The 19615-nt window shown below is 43.4% G+C and overlaps 1 protein-coding gene across 32 annotated transcripts in view; it reads left to right on the top strand.

Annotated features, from left to right (window-relative positions):
* Window positions 1-19615, top strand: part of AMBRA1 (autophagy and beclin 1 regulator 1) — a 157877-nt gene that overhangs the window by 30931 nt on the left and 107331 nt on the right. For 15 of the 32 annotated variants that reach the window (XR_011524094.1, XR_011524096.1, XR_011524095.1 and 12 more), the window contains 2 exons: window positions 589-655; window positions 1203-2656. Coding sequence is in view for 28 of the 32 variants with exons in the window: in XM_070564988.1 (XP_070421089.1) it covers window positions 589-655; window positions 1203-2656 (1521 nt within the window). In the remaining 4 variants the exon portion in view is untranslated. The remainder of the gene's footprint in view (window positions 1-588; window positions 656-1202; window positions 2657-19615) is intronic. The other 17 variants (XM_070564999.1, XM_070565005.1, XM_070565007.1 and 14 more) reach the window with 2 other exon arrangements.

The following is a 19615-nucleotide window of genomic DNA, read 5'->3' as shown; positions in this document are numbered from 1 at the left end:
TATTAAACTGAAAGATGGAAATGTATGTATGAAATGGGCTAATTGATATTTGGTCCTCAAGATGAAACACACATTGCTTGAATTAAAGTTGATACGTTGTTTTTCTTTGATCCTATTGGTATTGCAATTGGATATAAGCTAATTTTCTAGTCTCAGCTATGTCACTTGATGCTGAGACTGTTGTCAGCACAACTCATGCTTCTTGCCAGTGTGACTGCAGTGTGAGGGAAGAACCGAACCTGTGGCAGAGGGAGGATGTGTTCTCTGCTTTACTGTCATGACGAGTCTTAGATATGAGCAAATGTGTGCTTAATGTAGCTGCTTCCTGGGATGGAAGCCTAGATGGTTCTTGAAGTTATTTTTGTGATAAATATTCTCTTCTTCTGGCAAGTGTGAGGAGGTAACAGGAAGTATTGAGCCTTATTATTTTAGTCTGTTTGAAAGTTTCGAAAGTCCCTAGCGTGAAATGGATAACTTGGTAACCCCACAGTTATCAGTGATCGCTATATATTTGAACACGTTTGCTCTTCTCTGTTAACATGATCTCTCCGTGTGTGTTTCTGTCTGTGTTTTCCTCTGTGTTTTCAGTCTAGTAAGATTTGATCCTCTTGGACACTACTTACTCACAGCAATTGTTAACCCCTCTAATCAGCAGGTAAGTCAGCTGTTCCAACTCCATCTAAACTGTGGGTTATTTTCTAAACTAGTGCTCTAATTCTGATTGTATTGGACTTTCATTTTCAATGCCCAAGTGTTTCTTTCTACTCAAGATTCAAAACCAGCTTCAGACTATCTATTCAGAGTTACAGCCATAATCTTGACAGGGGTGTCAATTCTGAAACCCCCAAATGATCGCCTCATTAGAAGTAAGCAGGCAGTGTTGGGTAGCTTGTCATTCATTTGCCTCTGGCTGGATGGCATTTTGCTTCCCCTCAGTGATTCCATGTCATGGAGATGCCTTTTCTAAGAGAGATGGTTTGCCAGCTGTACTCGTTCGGAAATGTTGCTAATTGGAAGTGAATATCTTATGGTCATTCTGAACCTGAAGTCAGTGGGTTCTCAGTGCTTCTTGGGTAGAGTCGTTGCTGTCTATGAAGGTGGTTTCCTTGGATGATTATCAGTAGTTACTTTTTCCTGATTTACCTGGAGGTTCTGCCTAACTGCCTTGCTCTGCCCCTGCCCCACCTTGGTCCACGTTGCAGGGTGATGATGAACCAGAGATCCCCATAGATGGAACAGAATTATCCCACTACCGTCAGCGTGCCCTTCTGCAATCACAGCCAGTTCGCCGGACGCCTCTCCTCCACAATTTCCTGCACATGCTGTCCTCCCGCTCCTCTGGCATCCAGGTGGGAGAGCAAAGCACAGTGCAAGATTCTGCTACCCCCTCACCCCCACCGCCTCCCCCTCAGCCCTCCACGGAGCGCCCCAGGACTTCCGCTTACATCAGGCTCCGACAGCGGGTCAGTTACCCCACAGCTGAGTGCTGCCAACACCTTGGGATCCTGTGCCTTTGCAGCCGCTGCTCTGGCACTCGAGTTCCTTCCCTCTTGCCACACCAGGACAGTGTCCCCCCTGCTTCTGCCAGGGCTACTACTCCTTCCTTTTCTTTTGTACAGACCGAGCCCTTCCATCCCCCGGAGCAGGCCTCGTCAACGCAGCAGGACCAGGGCCTCCTGAACCGGCCGTCTGCCTTCAGTACAGTCCAGAGCAGCACTGCCGGCAACACGCTCCGCAACCTCAGTCTGGGTCCCACCCGTCGTTCTTTGGGAGGCCCTTTGTCTAGCCACCCTTCTAGGTATCATCGAGAAATAGCTCCCGGGCTGACAGGATCTGAGTGGACCCGGACAGTGCTCAGTCTGAACTCCCGCTGTGAGGCGGAATCCATGCCCCCGCCCAGGACCAGTGCCTCTTCGGTGAGTTTGCTGTCTGTGCTGAGACAGCAGGAAGGTGGCTCTCAAGCATCTGTGTACACTTCAGCCACAGAAGGGAGGGGTTTTCCAGCGTCAGGGTTGGCAGCTGAGTCAGATGGAGGGAATGGCTCCAGCCAAAACAACTCAGGCAGCATTCGCCATGAGCTTCAGTGTGACCTGAGACGCTTCTTTTTGGAGTATGACCGGCTTCAGGAGCTGGACCAGAGCCTGAGTGGGGAAGCCCCGCAGAACCAACAAGCCCAGGAAATGCTCAACAATAACATTGAATCTGAGAGGCCAGGCCCCTCCCACCAGCCCACCCCACACAGCAGTGAGAACAACTCCAACCTGTCCCGTGGCCACCTGAATCGCTGCCGTGCTTGCCACAATCTCCTGACCTTCAACAATGATACACTGCGCTGGGAAAGAACCACACCTAACTACTCCTCTGGCGAGGCCAGCTCCTCCTGGCAGGTCCCCAGTACCTTTGAGGGCATGCCGTCAAGTGGCAGCCAGTTGCCACCTCTCGAGCGGACTGAGGGCCAAACGCCCAGCTCCAGCAGGCTGGAGTTGAGCAGCTCTGCTAGTCCACAGGAGGAGAGGACTGTGGGGGTGGCCTTCAACCAGGAGACAGGCCACTGGGAAAGAATTTACACCCAGTCCAGCAGATCTGGAACTGTATCACAGGAGGCCTTACACCAGGATATGCCTGAAGAAAGCTCCGAGGAAGATTCACTTCGGAGGTGAGCAGCTCTTTCCTGTCCTCTGCATCCTCTCCTTTTCTCCTTCTGTCTCTTCCTTCAGTCCTGTAGATACTGTGGCTGGTCTGGAGTGTCTGGGACCCACGCATCTGGTTCTGATCTCCTAGCTTCCATTGCATCTTCTTGGGAAATCTGGCCTGGTGGCAGACAGAGAGGAGGGGGCCTGGCAGTGTGAGTCAGTTGGCTCTGCCAGCTCCTTTTCTGGCTAAGCTCATGTGACTTTTAGCCTTAAAGTAGAGTGTCGGTTACGTTAGAGAGGCATGAGGAGGTGGAACCATTGACTTTCTCTGCCCTGCTTCCTGACCTTCTTGAAGGATTGTATGTGCAGGACTAGTTATTAAGAAAAGGTCCCAGAGTGAGTGCCTAGGAATGAGTAGTAAGAGAGAACCCTGCTTGGGTCACATTACTGTGTTGGCTCTTCTTGGATTGCGTTGCTTTGGACAACTGTGTTTTCCTCTTAAACCTTATCTTTTGGAACATTGCAGCTTGACAAAGGGGAAAAGAATACATATATATGTCAAGGAAAGTCCATATTTTCTTAGAGATACCTATTTTTTGGACGGCCAGGTATTTTCTTAGTTAAGAGTCTTTGAGTAGATCTTCCAGATGGACATTCACCTCGGGGTGGGGAAGAAGAATAATGCATAGAAGGAGGGCCTGTCCATACTTGGATCAGCATCCCAGGCAAGTCTTTCATGGAAGGAACAGAGTGGGTGTAGTTGATTGCCTGCCGCATGTTCTGTGTATGGCCGTGTGCGCATCTATCTTGATTTATTAGGGACTTCTTTCTGTCATTCTGTAAAGGTCAAATCTAGCGTAATCACCAACTCCCAGAATATGCCTGTTGGATCCAAACAGCATATTGCTCTGCATTACATCCTCTGTTGAAGCAACTGAAATTTTTCTGACATAAGCTTCTAACAAGGGTGAGAATATGGATTGTGCACATAGTGTACTTGTTATTTTGGGAGAATCCTTTAGAGAGTTACCCATTAAGTATTTGTTGAATGGTTACAGTTTTGCCACAGTGCTAGGCACTGTGGGAATACAAAAGAAGCATAATACCTGGTTTTTGTCCGCTGGGAATATACAATGCTATTGTAGAGGCAAGACTTATTTACGTGCAATTATATAAAAAATGTAGATGACCCCAGTGCTTCATTGTATGGTACTGAGATTAAATGTCGTGTAATTTCAGAGAAAAGGAAGTGTCATCAAAGAAGGCTTTACAAAATCAGGTCTTGAACGATGGGTAGGATTTAGAGAGGGGAAGACCTTTTTATTTTAGGGGAACAGCACATGCTAAGGAAGGAAAGGGCATGGTGTATGTAAGACAGTAGGCGGTTACTAAGGGCAGTTGCTAAGGGGAGCAGAGGGAGACTTGGTTAGATGTGAAAGATAGACGGAGCAATAGAGGTGGTTACTGTGCCCATATGATTGAGGCCAGTTCTGGATTAACATCTCCTAAATGCCTGACTTTGGAATAGTTTGCCTTGCATAATAGCCCAAATCGGGAGCCTGGGACTCTGTTCTTCCTCTTTGTCAAGAGAAGTGAGAAGGCAGCAAGCAGAGTGCCTGACATATGGTAGGCATTCATAAGTTTATTAAAGGTAGCCATAGAAGGACTGTCTTCAGTTACTGCTCTGAAAGCCAACCACGGTGGCAGTGGGCTTCTGGTCAGCCTTGGGCCATCCTCTTCTAGCTCTGCCTCTTCTTGGGTGGTTCTGAGAAATACCTGAGTGGTTTAAACCAAAATCTACTGTTTGATAATAATTTGAGATACCAATTACTGAGGGCCTGCCTGTGTGTTGTTAGGGACTGTGTTCTTGCTTTGCAGCAATTATTTCTAATTTCCACAATAACTCTGTGCAAGGCAGGTATTAAATTTCCCATCATACACTTGAGGAAAGTGAGACTCAGAGAAGTCGAGTTTCTTGTTAAAGGTCCTGCAGTAGGTTGCCGAGTAGGGATTTGAACTCTGGTCTGCGTGACTACAGATTTTTCCAAACTGCCTTCCACGGTGTATTCCTTAACGTGATGACTTCATTTTTAGGTGAACTGATTTTTATTTATTTTTCTTTTCTTTTAATGTTTTATTAATGGAAATCTTCAAATATATAACATTGAAAAGAAAAGTATAATAAATGAACTATACCTATTACCTAACTTCAAAACTTACCAACACTTGGCCAGCCTTCTTTCATTTATATCTATATCCCTCATGCACTCCTCCCACACAGAAATCATAATAATTTCATCTGAAAATACGCCAATACGTTTCTTTAGAGCAATGCTGTCCAATACAACTTTCTACAGTGATGGAAGTGTTCGGTATGTGTGCTGTCCAGTATGGTGGCCGCTGGCCACAGGTAGCGCTATTGAGCATTTGAAATGCAGCTAGTGGGATTTGAGGAGCTACATTTAAATTTTTAAATTTTAATTAAATATATATAGCCACATGTGACTAAAATATTAATAGTCACTTCTTAATAAAGTAGGCCATTTAAAACCCAGAAACTACTAAGGATCTACCACAAACTTCTGTAGACAAAAAGTAGTATGTTTGTGGTTTAAATTTTAAAAATTCAAGAATTCAAAAATGTGTATTGTAGAAAATGAAGTCCCTGTGTTCTTGCTGTAAATAATTTTATCTGTATGCCTTTTTTCTTTTAAAATATACAAATGCATGGTTCTCACTGTAAAATAGTGCATTAATACAGTAGTTACATTATTTTTGGAGTCACTTTTAGATGAACTAGACTGAGATGTGCCAGGAGGGCTGATAGCCTACTCAAAAAATGAGGTATACTGTAAAATATTGTAAGTGCACACCCTTCGATGGTGGGCTGCCACTTCCTCATAAGTTGAGTGGCTGCATTCCAGTGTAAATCACTAGTACAAACAGATGCTAATTAGCATCTTCTGCTACCTTCTAAAGGGGCCCATCCTTTCTAGCTGATGAGCCGGCCCTTGCTTGGATTTCCCCAGCAGGTGTCACTGTTGGGCTGTTGCTGCCGCTGGGCTAGTATGTCAGGGAAGAAAAGATGTCCTAAATGTATGTGTATGTCTACTTGAAGGGAGACGGTTTATTCTTTGACCTTGTAGTGGGAGATAGACCGAGGCGGCGTGTTTTTATCCTTGGTGCTGCTGATATAATTGTAGTGTTTGCAAATAGTAGAGAGTATTAAGCACAAGTGTCTTTCAGTACAGCTCTCTGTTGCCGAGTGGTAATAACCAGTTCACAGTTTGTCCCCTTTGGCCAGTGGGCAGTGGAGCGTGAGCTGTCTGTGTAGTCTGACTCCAGCTTACAACTTAGAACGTCAGTGGCAGGCCCCTTTGCTCCACCACAAGACACTTCTTTTGGGGTCTGATAGCCCAGGATCTAGCAGAAGACGATCAGGGTATTGTGGCTCTTTGCAGCAGGTGTCCCATGGGTCTTAAAAAGCTAGTATTAGGGAAAAGAGAAAATTATTTAAATGGCATCTTAAAACTGGAGAAAACTTAGAGTTTGTGTAGTCCAGCCTCCTTTTTTTTTTTTTTTAGAGATGAGAAAACTTAGATGTAGAGAGAAGTGCATCTTTAAGAGCATCTTCAAGAAGTGCATTTTTAAGAGGTGACTGTAGCAAAGGTGAGATTTGAACCCCTGGGTCCTAAAGAGGGCAGTCTTTTCTCCTCTTCATTTGAAACTCCTTTCACACAAGAGTTTTCTCCATCAAAACCTCTGTTGCTCCTGTAGATCATTGCCAAAGGGGGCTCTTCAGTCAGCTCTCTGTAAGAAATTGGAGTTCTGAGATTGTTTGTAATTAGTGTCTCAGGTAGAAATGTAATCAGCACATTTCTAGGGCTACAGGAGAAACGTAGCTTTAGTCTTTTGCCTATAGAACTGCGTTGATTAGTCCTTTTAAATTTAGAAATGTTAGAAAAGTTTACTGTTAAAATCTCAGTAACTGGGAGCTCAAGATTGGGCTGAATCTTCCCCACTTCCGTTGTTTCTGCATTCCTTCTCCAGGTGGGTACCAAGGCCTTGTGCCTGGAGTATTTAGTAAGGTCGTGTTCTGAGAGCTGTTTTTTGATCTGTACTTTTCCCTAATGAAAGATGAAGATTGGGACAGACATTGATGGTTATAGCATGAAATTTGGCTCAGAACATCGAAGGTTCGAATTGGAAGCCCTCATTAGATTTCTGAGATTTTTTAGACTTTTGTGAAGGAGTTGCTTTGGCATTTAGAGTGATCTGAAGCCTCTTGAGGTTTCATGGGCCAACTTGTTTGATGCCTCAGCTCTGGTCACATGGGGATTCTGTAGGCAGCTCTCAGCAGAAACGTCATTGATGAAGGGGAATAAATGGCTATGTCTGCAGGACTAGTCATAGGTCCCTAAGTGGGAGAAGGTGACCTGGAAATTAGGAGAGTACCTAATCAGGAAATTAGGAAAGTATACGGAGCATCCATCTTTAGTAGTTTTCCTGTGCCAATGACCTAACTGAGCCTGAAGGGTTTATATATCTAAAATTGCTCCCATTTGCTTTGGACGAGGAGTATACTCACTTTATTATTCAGAACCTAACGCAGCTGTCACTTTGCCTTTGGGAAACCTTCCCTGACTGCCCCAGATAATCACTTTCTCTTTTTTGCTGCTTGTGCACTAGATATAGATACTTCCTTGTAGTATTGCACCCGTGACAGAAAAGAATTTGTTTCCCTTCTGTTAGTGAGCTCTCTGAAGGCAGTGATTGTGTCTATATCCCTACTATACCTAGAACACTACCTAGCACATAGTAGGTGCTCAGTACATGTTAGTTGAACAAATGGAATCGAAATTACATCCCCTGTGATTGCGTATGCAATGTAAATCCTTTTTGGCTTTTTTAGTAAAAAAAGAAGAAAAGACCCATTATTACATCGCATCCGTTAGTCTCCTAGAGAGTTGTCGGCTCAGTCACTGCTTGCTGAATAAGTGAAGTGGCAGTACCCAGGCGGTACATGCTGAATAAGTGAAGTGGCAGTACCCAGGCGGTACATGGACGACACCTTCCATGCCTTGAGCTCAGGTGACCTAGAATTTGTTCCTCTGATATCTCCCGTTGTGCCTTGTTTTTAACTTGTGTGTTGGTTGTCCTGCAGCCTGTAATAAGTCTTGTGCACCTGATCAGCTGTCTTTCATGTTGTCTCCCACTGACAGCTTCAGGCCCGCACAGTCCTTCAGTGCACTGGCATCATATGCAGCTTCCTCTGGGGACCATTGGCTGGGCATCTCCGTGATATTAATGTTTCTGCCAGTCAGCGCTGCTGTTGCTTTTTCCTCCTTAAACACTGTAGTCTCAATGATGGAATGCTTGGTCTTGATAAAGTCCAAATTAGATATGAATGAGCCAAATTAAAAGTGAAGGTTCTACTTCCCGTTGATGCTTTGTGTTTCTTTTAGTTTCTCTGGAAGGCTTTCACTGAATTTGTTTAGAAGTAGGATATTTTGGGTTTGAGGAAGTGGGTGCTTTCACCTTTTTTCATTTTGGGACCTCAGCATTGTTAGAATGAATCTTTTTTAGTTTTGAGATGATTTTAGGTTCTTTTGGCAGGGGAGGGGTGTGTGTGTGTGTGCGCGCGCACAGAATCCTTATGTTAAGAGAGAGTTTTGCTTTACCTTTAATTATGCTCCTAAAAAATTGATGGAATTGTTGTCTTTGGTGTTCAAATTACAATAAACTCTTCCTAACTTTTGAGTTCTCAGAAGTGTGGCATTTGAGGACAAAGAATGGGGAAGAATCTACAACCAAGAGAATTTAATTTGTGGAAGGGCAAATCATGAGTTCCTTCTGAGAAAAGAAAGAGCCAGGTATTGAGAAATCCAAAAGGAGACAAAGCTGATGGTGGCGTTAAGCAGCTTAGTTGTAAGAGAGGTAAGGGAATCTGGGGAGGTAAACCCAGGCCTTAGAGCAGGGAGCTGAGGAGTACGGACAAGGGCTGCCCGTGCGTGAGCCTGGCTCTTACAGTAACCCTGGGAATCGGGCTGGTGAAATAATTACTCTGATTGATCCGTTCATTCATTCGTTCATTCATTCAGTTAACAAATATTTACTAAGCACCAGTAATGTCTCTCATTCTAATGGGAGGAAAACAATAAACAAATCAATAAAATATCTAGTATGCCAGGTGTTGGTAAGTTCTATGGAGAAAAGTAGTAAAAAATATAGGGGGTGCTGGGGTGGAAGTTTGCAGTGTTAAATAGGGTCATCAGAGGAAGCTGCTAATGTGACATTGGAGCAGAGACCTCAGGGAAGTAAGAGAGTAGACTCTGTAGACATTGGGGGCAAGGGCATTCTAGACAAAGAGAAGGACAAATGCAAGTTCCCGGAGATGTCTGGCTGGAGCACAGCAAAGGATGAAGTGACAGAAGATGAAGCTAGAGAGGTAATGGGGACCAGATTATGCAGGGCCTTCTAAGCCATTTAAGGGATTTTACCTCTTACTCTGAGTGGCTTGCGAAGCCGTCGGAAGTGGAGTAGCATGATCTTATATTTTAAAGGATCACCGTGGCTGGTAACTGAGAATAGACAGAAGAGGCTTTGCTAAATAGGGTAAATTAAAGTTAGGCCAACATCACACACTTTTAGATTAATTTATGCCTTGAGACTGTAGTGAAAACCAGAAGGCGAGAGTCAGTGATTGTGTCAGAATTAGGAAGGCCTTAAATATTTGGATGAAGAAATTGCTAAAGAAATAAAGACATAAAGCCTCTTAGCAGGCGTATCTTCTGCAAGAAAGCCCTGCCAGTAACATCCGCCATCCTACAAACCATAATGGCATATTACTGAAACTGCGAGGGAGGGAGAGCCTGAAAAATTTGTAGTGGGCAAAGGGCTCATCAATGGAAATTTTGAGATGCCTATTTCTTCTGCGGACAAAACTAATATGAATCCATTTATAAAAATTCGAACATTATAGAAATGTGTGATACAAAACGTGAATGCCCTCTGCAGTGCTAACCACTGGTAGCAGTTTGTCTGTGAACTCCAGAATTTTTTTCTACAAATGAAAACACGTTTTTTCTTTATTTGTGAAAATGGGATCATACTAAATCCTGCTGTTCCAGTATTTACGTATTTTGCTTAATATGTCATGGACATTTTTCCGTGTTGATGTGTATAGATCTGCCGCATTCTTTTTAACAGTGGCATAGTATTCCAACAGTTGGACGCACTATAATTAACCAGTCTCCTGTTTCTGGGTTTTGCTTCCACAGACAAGGCTGCAGCATCTTGTGTCCTTGTGCAGGGGTTTCTAGTAGAGGATGAATTTTTAGAAGTACAGTTGCTGGGGCTCAAGAGTATGAACATTGTTCATGATAATTGAAAATTAATTGTATAGTGTTCGTCATTACTAATTTAAGATGTTTAAAATGATATTTTGTGTTTCCTATTCCACTTTAGTGAATGTAATTTCATAGGTATTCATCATTTTATAGATTGAGATTCCTGATGCTGTTTTTATTTTCTCCCGTAAAGGCTTAAGTTTCTTCTTAAGTAGTTAATTCTGCTACCACTGGGATTTTCAGGAACCTGCTCCAAGGTTGAGAAGGACTTCTGTTTTCTTAGTTCTAAGTATCTGCCACCTGGAGGTGTTGGTGTCCTTTTCTTCCCCAGCAGCCTTGTATGAGGGAGACATAACCTTGCTTCTGTCTTTGACATTCACTTACTAGCTCTGGGCCCCCTAGTCTTCTGGGTCTTGTTAAATGATTGGGGAAATCCGGGCATCTCTTGCCCCATCATATGGCAGTAACATTTAGCTGTTTGACTTATTTATCTTCAGAGGTAGTGAGAAAACTCATTTCTCTCTTTGGCAGCACGAGGGTGAGGATGAGGTGGAAGGGAGGTACCATTGCTGTTAATCTTTTTTCACCTTCACTGCTCACCTGTCCAACTAGGTCACTCGATATTTGAACCTCTTTGAATTCTGACTGTGATCCATGGCTGTATCCTCTGGATCAGGGATTGGCAAACGTTTTCTATGAAGGGCAAGATAGTAAATATTTTAGGTTTTGTAGGCTGTACCGTCTCTGTTGCAGCTACTGAACTTTGCCGTTGTAGCATGAAAGCAGCCGCAGACAATATGTGAGTGAGAACGGCTGTGTTCCAATAAAGCTTTTATGGACACAATGTGATTTTCATTTCATTTTCACATGTCATGAAATAGCCTTTTGATATTTTTCAGCTATTTAAAAATATCACAAACATTCTTAGCTCCTGGGCTGTACAAAAACAGGCAGCAGGCCAGATTTAGTTTGCCAATCCCTGCTTTAAAATGTGAATGTGGGGCCAGCCTGGTGGCGCAGCGGTTAAGTTTGCACATTCCGCTTCGGCCATCCAGGGTTTGCCGGTTTGGATCCCAGGTGCGGACATGGCACCGCTTGTCAAGCCATGCTGTGGCAAGCATCCCATGTATAAAGTAGAGGAAGATGGGTGTGGATGTTAGCTTAGGGCCAGTCTTCCTCAGCAAAAAGAGGAAGATTGGTGGCAGATGTTAGCTCAGGGCTGATCTTCCTCAAAACAGAAAAAAATTGTGAATGTGATTTGGAAGAGAGGTGCTGTGGTAATAGAAGGCATTGTGATAATGAGGGCCAGGAGGAGGTGGTAGGGCGCTCCTGCACTGTTCTCTGTCTCCATACTTTGGACTAGATATCCTAAGTATTGGCCCTTAGAAGATTCTTTGCTGGTTAAGAGCAGGTCTAAGTGCAGAGAGTTGCTTGTTTCCTCTGCTGTCTGCCCTGAAGCAGGGTTTTCCAGCCTCCGTCTGTGTCTGTCCTGGGAATTGTTGGTAGTGAGGAGGCTTGCCCTGGTGTTGGGACGGTGTGAGCCTCCACGTCCTCCCGGCAGTGTGCTTGACGGACAGCCAGTCCCCCATGGCAGGTCACATGAGCACCTGTTAGGCTGAGCTAAATGATGCCCCATCAACTCTCTTTCTGGGGCTGAATGGTCTAGAGCAGGCTAGGTGCTTTGTATACACACTGAGAACCTGAAAAGATGTGATCACTCCTGGCAGCCCCGAGTGTTGGAGAGGTCGGATCTCTATGTGTGAGCCATTTCCTGTGTCCTCATTCTTCCCCCTTCAGGTCCCCTCCTCTACTCTCTGTTCAGAGCAGTGCTCTAAAGGGTGCGTTGGAGGTTTTACCGACAATAACACCAGGTGTATGGGGTTCTGTTTGCGTAATGTGTTTTGCTTATTGTAATCTCTCTCAGTCCATTAGAGCTGTGCACGGAGCTTCACCTCCTCTTGGATTTCTTCTATATTTATGGGGAGGGGGGGATCCAGTACATCTTCCTTCTCCTCCTTAGGAGCGTTCCTGACAGTGTGTTCATGTGAGCAAATTTGGCTTAAATGGGTGGGCCTGTTACATTAACCCAAAGAGTGCAGGATGCCATTCAGGTATGTTTGTTTGGCCCTCACAGTCTTTCTTAAAATTTCATTTTTTTCCACATAAATCCAGATTTCTGGATTCTATTGAAAAAAATTAGAAGTTCTGGCCTGCCTTCCCACAGAATAACAATCAGCAGGAGTTGAGTAGCTGTTGCCCCTTTTAGTCGAGGCGTGGACTTTCTTTGTGCCTTAGTCTGCACTGGGTTGACTTCACCCATTTACTTCCAGTGTTTTGTGCTGGTTACCATTGCATTAGCTCAAGCAAAATGTGTTGACGGCTATGTGTAGACGAGTACATATTTCCCAAGTGCCCTACCACTCAGCTCCACCAGGGGGAGGCAGTGGACATTGCCGTCCCCTCTCCTCTACCCCACCCACCCTGCCAAATTCACCCACAAGGGGCTCCCCTGCTGGCTGTAGGCTGACATGCTGACAGCCCCCTCACCTGAGAAGCTGCCTGACTTTTTAATAGCAACAATTAATAAACTCCTCCTCAGTTTCCAAAGAGGGAAAGTGGGGGTGCCCAGCTTATTTGCTGGCTGTGGCACACTTTAGTGAGCAGATCTCTGTTATGTCAGGTTATGCAGGATGAAAGCAAGCTTCCTTTAATGATAGACCATGTAAAATCTTGGAGAAGAATGTCTGCACCTCTCCCTGTGAGCAGAGCGCCTTGGACAGAGGGGTGAGTTCCAGTGAAAATGCACTTGATTTGGGTGTCACCTGCCAGAAAATGAAAATCAAGTTAGACCAGGAGTAGAAAATTATAATGATAAAGGAATCAAAGGCTGAAAGTATGACTTGTCATAGAGAGAGAATTGCAGCTTAACATGTGCCCTCTTCCTTTGCTGCATCAGAGGCCATAAGTGTAAATCATTTTGCCTCTTTTGCTTTTTTCCTCCCCTACAGGTGTTCACATATGTTTCTTAGTTTTCCTCTAGCTCCCTGCTGTCTCCTTGGATCGTTTCACCTCAGCAAGGTGGCTTTTATCCTTTCCTTTCTTTGTTCTGATGGTAAATGTAACCTCCCTCCTCTTTTTTTTTTGGTCTTTTTTCTTTTTGTTTCTTTTAAAGATTGGCACCTGAGCTAACGTCTGTTTCCAATCTTCTTCTTCTTTTTTTTTCCCTCCTCCTTCCCAAAGCACCCCCTGTACATAGTTGTATATTCTAGTTGTAGGTCCCTCTGACTCTGCTATGTGGGACGCCGCCTCAGCATGGCCTGACTAGTGGCGCTAGGTCCGCCCCCAAGATCCGAACCAGCGAAACCCTGGGCCCCTGAAGCTGAATGTGCGAACTTAACCACTCGGCCATGGGGCCGGCCCCTGGTCTTTTTTCTTATTGTGATAAAAAACACATAACATAAATTTACCCTCTTAGCAATTTTTAAATGTACAGTATTGTTAAGTATATGCATATAGTTGTGCAACAGATCTCAGGAACCTTTTCTTCTTGCTTGAGTTAAAGGCCATATTCATTAAACAATTCTCTGTTTCTCTCCCCTCATCTCCTGGCAGCCACCATTCTATTTTCTTTTTCTATGAGTTTGATTACTTTAAATACCTCATATATGTGGAATCATGCAGTATTTGTCTTTTTGTGATTGGCTTATTTCATTTAGCATAATGTCCTTAAGGTTCATCCATGTTGTAGCATATGACAGGATTTCCTTCTTCTTAAAGGCTGAATAATATTCCATTGTATGTATATACCACATTTTCTTTATCCATTCATCTGTCGGTGGACATTTAGTTCACTTCCACATCTTGGCTACTTTGAATAATTCTTGAGTGAACATGGGTGTGCAGATAGTTCTTTGAGATCCTGTTTTCAGGTCTTTGGGATGTATACTCAGAAGCGAGATGGCTGGATCATATGGTAGTTCTAGTTTAAATTTTTTGAGAAACCTTTAAACTGGTTTTCCTAGCAGCTGCACCATTTTGCAAACTCACCGACAGTGCACAAGGGTTCCAGTTTCTTCACGTCCTTACCAACATTGTTTTATTCTGGCGTTTTGACAGTGGCCATCCTAATGGGCATGGGGTGATATCTCATTGTGCTTTGATTTGCATTTCCATCATAATAAGTGACATTAAACATCTTTTCATATGTTTGTTGGCCATTTGTATATCTTCTTTGGATAAATGTTCAAGTCCTTTGCCCATTTTTTAACTGGATCATTTGTGTTTTTGGTATTAAGATGTAGGAGTTCTTTATATATTCTAGGTATTAACCTCTTATTTGATAAATAGTTTTCAAATATTTTTTTCCTATTCTGTAGATTGCCTTTGTACTCGCTTGTTTCCTTTGCTGTACATAAGTTTTTTAAGTTTGATGCAGTCCCGTTATCTATTTTTGCTTTTGTTGCCCGTCTTTTTGGTGTCACACCTAAGAAATCATTGACCATTACAATACCATAAACTTTTTCCCCTCTGTTTTCTTCTAGGAGTTTTATAGTTTCAGGTGTTATGTTTAGGTCTTTAATCCATTTTACATTAATTTTTTTTATTTGAGTGCATAATAGTTTAGATCATTATGAAATTTCAGTTGTACATTATTTCTTGTCTGTCACCACGTAAGTGCTCCCCTTCACCCCCTGTGCCCATCCCCCACCCCCTTTCCCCAGGTGACCACTGAACTGTTTTCTTTGTCCATGTGCTACTTTATATTCCACATATGAGTGAAATCATCTGGTGTTTGTCTTTCTCAGTCTGGTTTATTTTGCTTAGCGTAATTCCCTCCAGGTCTTTCCATGTTGTTGTAAATGGGATGAATGTGTCTTTTTCTGGCTGAGTAGTATTCCATTGTATGTATATACCACATCATCTTTATCCAATCATCGGTCAATGGGCACTTGGATTGTTTCCATGTCTTGGCTATTGTGAATAGTGCTGGGATGAACATAGGGGCGCATATGTTACTTTGGATTGTTGATTTCCAGTCGTTTGGGTAGATACCCAGTAGTGGGATGGCTGGGTCGTATGGTAGTTCTATTTTTAATTTTTTGAGGAATCTCCATACTGTTTTCCATAGTGGGTGCACCAGTTTGCATTCCCACCAGCAGTGTATGAGGGTTCCTTTCTCTCCACATCCTCTGCAACTTTTATTATTTTTAGTCTTAGTGATTATAGCCATTTTAACAGGTGTAAGGTGGTCTTGGTGTAGTTTTGATTTGCATTTCCCTGATGATTAGTGATGTTGAACATCTTTCTATGTGTTTATTGGCCATCTGTATAGCTTCTTTGGAAAAATGTCTGTTCATCTCCTCTGCCCATTTTTTGATTGGGCTGTTTGTTTTTTTGTTGTTCAGTTGTGTGAGTTCCTTATTTATTATGGAGATTAACCTCTTACTAGATTTATGATTTGCAAAAATTTTCTCCCAGTTGGTGGCTTGTCTTTTGGTTTTGTTCCTAGTTTCTTTTGCCTTGCAGAAGCTCCTTGGTCTGATGAACTCCCACTTGTTTATTTTTTCTTTTGTTTCCCTTGCTTGAGAAGACATGGCATTCAAAAAGATCCTTTTAGGGGCCGGCCTGGTGGTGCAGTGGTTAAGTGCGCATGTTCTGCTTCGGCGGCCCCGGGTTTGCCAGTTCGGATCTGGGGTGCAGACATGGCACTGCTTGCCAAGCCATGCTGTGGTAGGTGTCCCACATATAAAGTAGAGGAAGATGGGCACGGATGTTAGCTCAGGGCTAGTCTTCCTCACCAAATCAATCAATCAATCAGTCAATCAAGAAGGAGCTCTTTTTTTCTTTGAACTTCTCCAATTTAGTGTCTTCCCAGTTAAGCACTCTTTCTTCTCTGCATGCTTTTCTGATTCCTTTTTATACTTACCTCTTATGAATTCTCAGAAAGAATTGAGGCAGAAGCTGAACTGGTTATTTTCTGTTCGCTCCTTGAAGGCAAAGGACCATTGCTGTAATAGGTATCCTAACAGCGTTGCTGAATTTTTAGTCCTTCATAGAGCCACTAAATTTGGTACTGTTTTGGATGTGATAGGGTCAGAAGACAGAGGTAGATGTATCAGAATGTGTTTATTGTGAGATCTTTGGCTGGTGGTTCTCAGAGTGTGGTCACCAGACAAGGAACATCAGCTTCTCCTGTTAGAAATACAAGTTTCTGGGCTCACCCCAGACCTGCTGAATCAAAAACTTGAGTGGGGGGCATGCAGTCTGCATTTTTAACAAGCTCTCCAGGTGATTTTGATCCGCACGAAGTTAGAGAACACTCTTTTAGACCATCTAGGAACTCTTTACCACCACCTCCCCCTCCCCCACACCTCTGTGTACTAAATCCCTTTGCGTGACCGTCAGCTTTTATTTTTCCTTTTGCTCCTGTCCCCTGTGATGCAATGCTGCTTTAACTGTCAGTGTCCTTAGGTGGTCTCTCTCCTTGTAACTTATTCTAATGGAAAGATTTGGAGTTGAGCAACGCTGGATTCAAATTCTGGCTCTCTTGTGTCACCTGGGCAGGTTAAGTAGCCTCTCTGAACCTCAGTTTCCTCAGTTGTAAAATTGTGTGAGGATTAAATGAATTAAACATCAGTTGCTTTTTCAAATTTAGGTCAAGAAATGTCTGCTCTTTTCTCCCTTTCTCCATTATTACTTTGCTCAAAAAAAAAACACAAACTTTTGCCTGATACATTGCCTGCAGGTCAGTTTTTTTTCTGTCTGTATCATTTCTTGGACTTCAGGCTTCATGGGGTATCCGTGAAATCTCACCATGTAAAATTAGAGTAAACCGAACACATGAAAAAGTGAAGCGCCTTGTAAGGGAGGGTAAGGAATGGCTGTTGTGATGGGGCTGCTGCTGGTTACTCACTTGCAGCAGACACAATGAGGTTCTATTTTAGAAAGTTCAATAATTCAGAAGGTAGCCTGGTCCATAGCAAGGGAATAGGATATTATTTTCATTTTTCCTGCACTCTTTTATAGTGATTTGTGCAAAAGGAACTGGGTCCTGCCTCTTGATAAGAGAGGAAGCACAGATAACCTTAATTTCCCATATTCTAGGGCCACCTTCTACATTGAGAGGGAGCCATCCGGAGTAGAAGTGTGTTTCAGAACGACGGAGAGCCTGATTGGGATAGCTAGGAAAGCGTAGCAAGTCTTTTGAAATTGACATTGACCCTTCCAGCCAGTCCCAAGACCTTGTGCTTTGGGCAGAGTGAGCAAGTTTGCACTGAGTTTTATTGTTTCCAAATGTCTTGTTTAGTGGGATTTTTCCTTTGATCACCAAGGTTCCTTTAAGTCCAAATGTGATTACTTTAGGCTGGTAAGCCAACTTTATGGGCTTAGTTCTAATGCAGCTGTTGTGGCTAGCTTGAAAGCTCTACAAGTCAGGAACCATTTCATTCGTCTGTCGATGCATAACAAACCACACAACTTAAAACCTTAGTGACTTAAAATAACAATTTTATTGACTTTCTTTGTTCTTTGGGTAGACTGGGCTCAGTTGAAGTTTTTCTGCTGGTCTTGCTTGGGGTCTCTCTAGAGTCATCTGGAGGCTCCGCTGAGACAGCTAGGCCTCTCTCGCTCTCCATGTAGTGTCAGGGACTCCTCTCTCCATGTGGCCTCTCTAGCAGAGTAGCCTGACTTCTTACGTAGCAGCTTAGGGCTTCCGTAAGTGACAGTTCCAAGAGGGACGGGATGGAAGCTGTGAGTCCTTGTAAAGGCTTGGCCCAGAACTGGCACAGCTTGCCACATTCTCTTGTTTAAAGCACGTAACAGACTGGGCTAGATTCAGTGTGGGAAGAGACCGCACAAGGGCAAGAATACCAAGAAGTACGTTTCTTTGGGGTCCATCTTTAGAGACCAGCAACTACAGGGACCATATCTATTTTATATACTAATATATACCCAATAGTAGACACTTAATAAATATTTGTGGTTTGAATCAGTGATTGGATGGACCAACAGACGGATTGGTGGATGGGTGACTGCTTTTGTTGGTGTATTTGGGTGAGGCTGATGAGATTCTTAGGGCTCAGATCCCATGTTTATGCCTTTACAGTACCCATCTTTCAACACATGTCTTTCTTTCCAAGAAACCACCTTTTTTTTTTTTTTTTCCAAGAAACCACCTTTTTAAGCATAGTGACTTGAGTGGCCAGAGTGCCTCATGTTCCCTGTAGACACTTTGGGAGTTGTAATCCAAGGAAGAAAAAGTTGTCACTATTTACTGGACTATGTGCTGGCTGCCACACATATGTTCTTATTTAATCATAACACCTTGTGAAGTAGGGATTTCTCCTTAAATTTGGATGCTGATGATAATGAACTTGCCCAAGGTCACACAGCTAGTAAGGGACACAAGATGGTGAATTTAAACTGCAATCTGATTCTAAAGCTGAAGCACTGACTTCCTCATCTATTAGTTATTCAGAGTTCCTCTTGGTTGGTCTCAGACCATTAGTATATATCAGAGGATTTCTCAACAGCAGAGCTATTAACACTTAGGGCTGGATCAATTCTGTATTGTGAGAGGCTGTCCTGTGCACTATAGGATGTTTAGCAACATCTCTGGCCTTCACTTACTAGATAGATGCCAGTGCACTCCCCCCAACCCAGTTGCAACAACTAAAAATGACTCCAGACATTGCTGTATGTCCCCTGGAGGGAAGCCCCTCCCATTGAAAACCACTGGTGAGTTATTTCATAATTTGCTGTCCTTTGACCTTGCTGTGTTTTGAATATTGCATCTCACAAGGAACTGGCAGTGACTTCAAAGCATCTTATTCTTATTATAGTTATGATAGTATTGCCTGGTTCTGATGGTCTTGAGTCATGCCTTTCTCTCATTGCCTCTCTCCTCTTTTGCTTTGTCTTCTTGCTTTTGTCTGGATTCCCCTAAATAAAATGCAGCGGGATAAAGTGGTGTTTGTAAGGACTTTTTACACAGGTATCGATTCAGCAGGCATTCAGATCTCTGAGATTATAACCATTAGTGCCAGTGAAAAGAAGGCAGTTTACATCTTCTGATTATAGTCTGGGGGGAAATGCATAATATTTAGCAAGCTGGGAATTAAATGGCTTCCAGGTTCCACAGGGTTAATCTTCAGGGTATTACTAATTGACATGCCGGAGGACACTAATGTGCAGTTCTTTTGGCGAATGGGGGAGGAGAGTGGAAATTGCACTTTCTCTACTAATTATTCTTTAGGTGTCGTTTATGACAATTTCATGTTGTCTAGACAGAGGGAAATGGTGGAGAAATTATTCCACTGGAGTCAAATGCTGAGTCCAAAAGGAGTCAGTTAGATTGCTGAAGTCAGGATCAGGATGGAAGGGCAAGTAGTATACCCCCCGAGGCAAGTCAGTGAAAATCAAACGTCACTAGGAGAAGCAGTTCAGAGTGAACCCGTGATATGAGAAAAGTGATTATACTCTGAGCTTTGTGTTAGCTCAAGGCTAACAATGGATTGTTTGGGGGCCCAGCTGGAGTCTCTGCTCTCTCGTCTATTTCTGTAGACTCCAGAAATCTCACTGCTTGAACAGACATGAGCCAGGAAGGCTGCCTCTTTGCCTCTGCTTCGTAAATGC

This window comes from Equus przewalskii, chromosome 11 (genome assembly GCF_037783145.1).
Source record: "Equus przewalskii isolate Varuska chromosome 11, EquPr2, whole genome shotgun sequence".
Lineage (NCBI taxonomy): Eukaryota > Metazoa > Chordata > Mammalia > Perissodactyla > Equidae > Equus > Equus przewalskii.
Note: the sequence above shows the minus strand (reverse complement) of the source record. Positions and strands in the feature narration are given on the sequence as shown.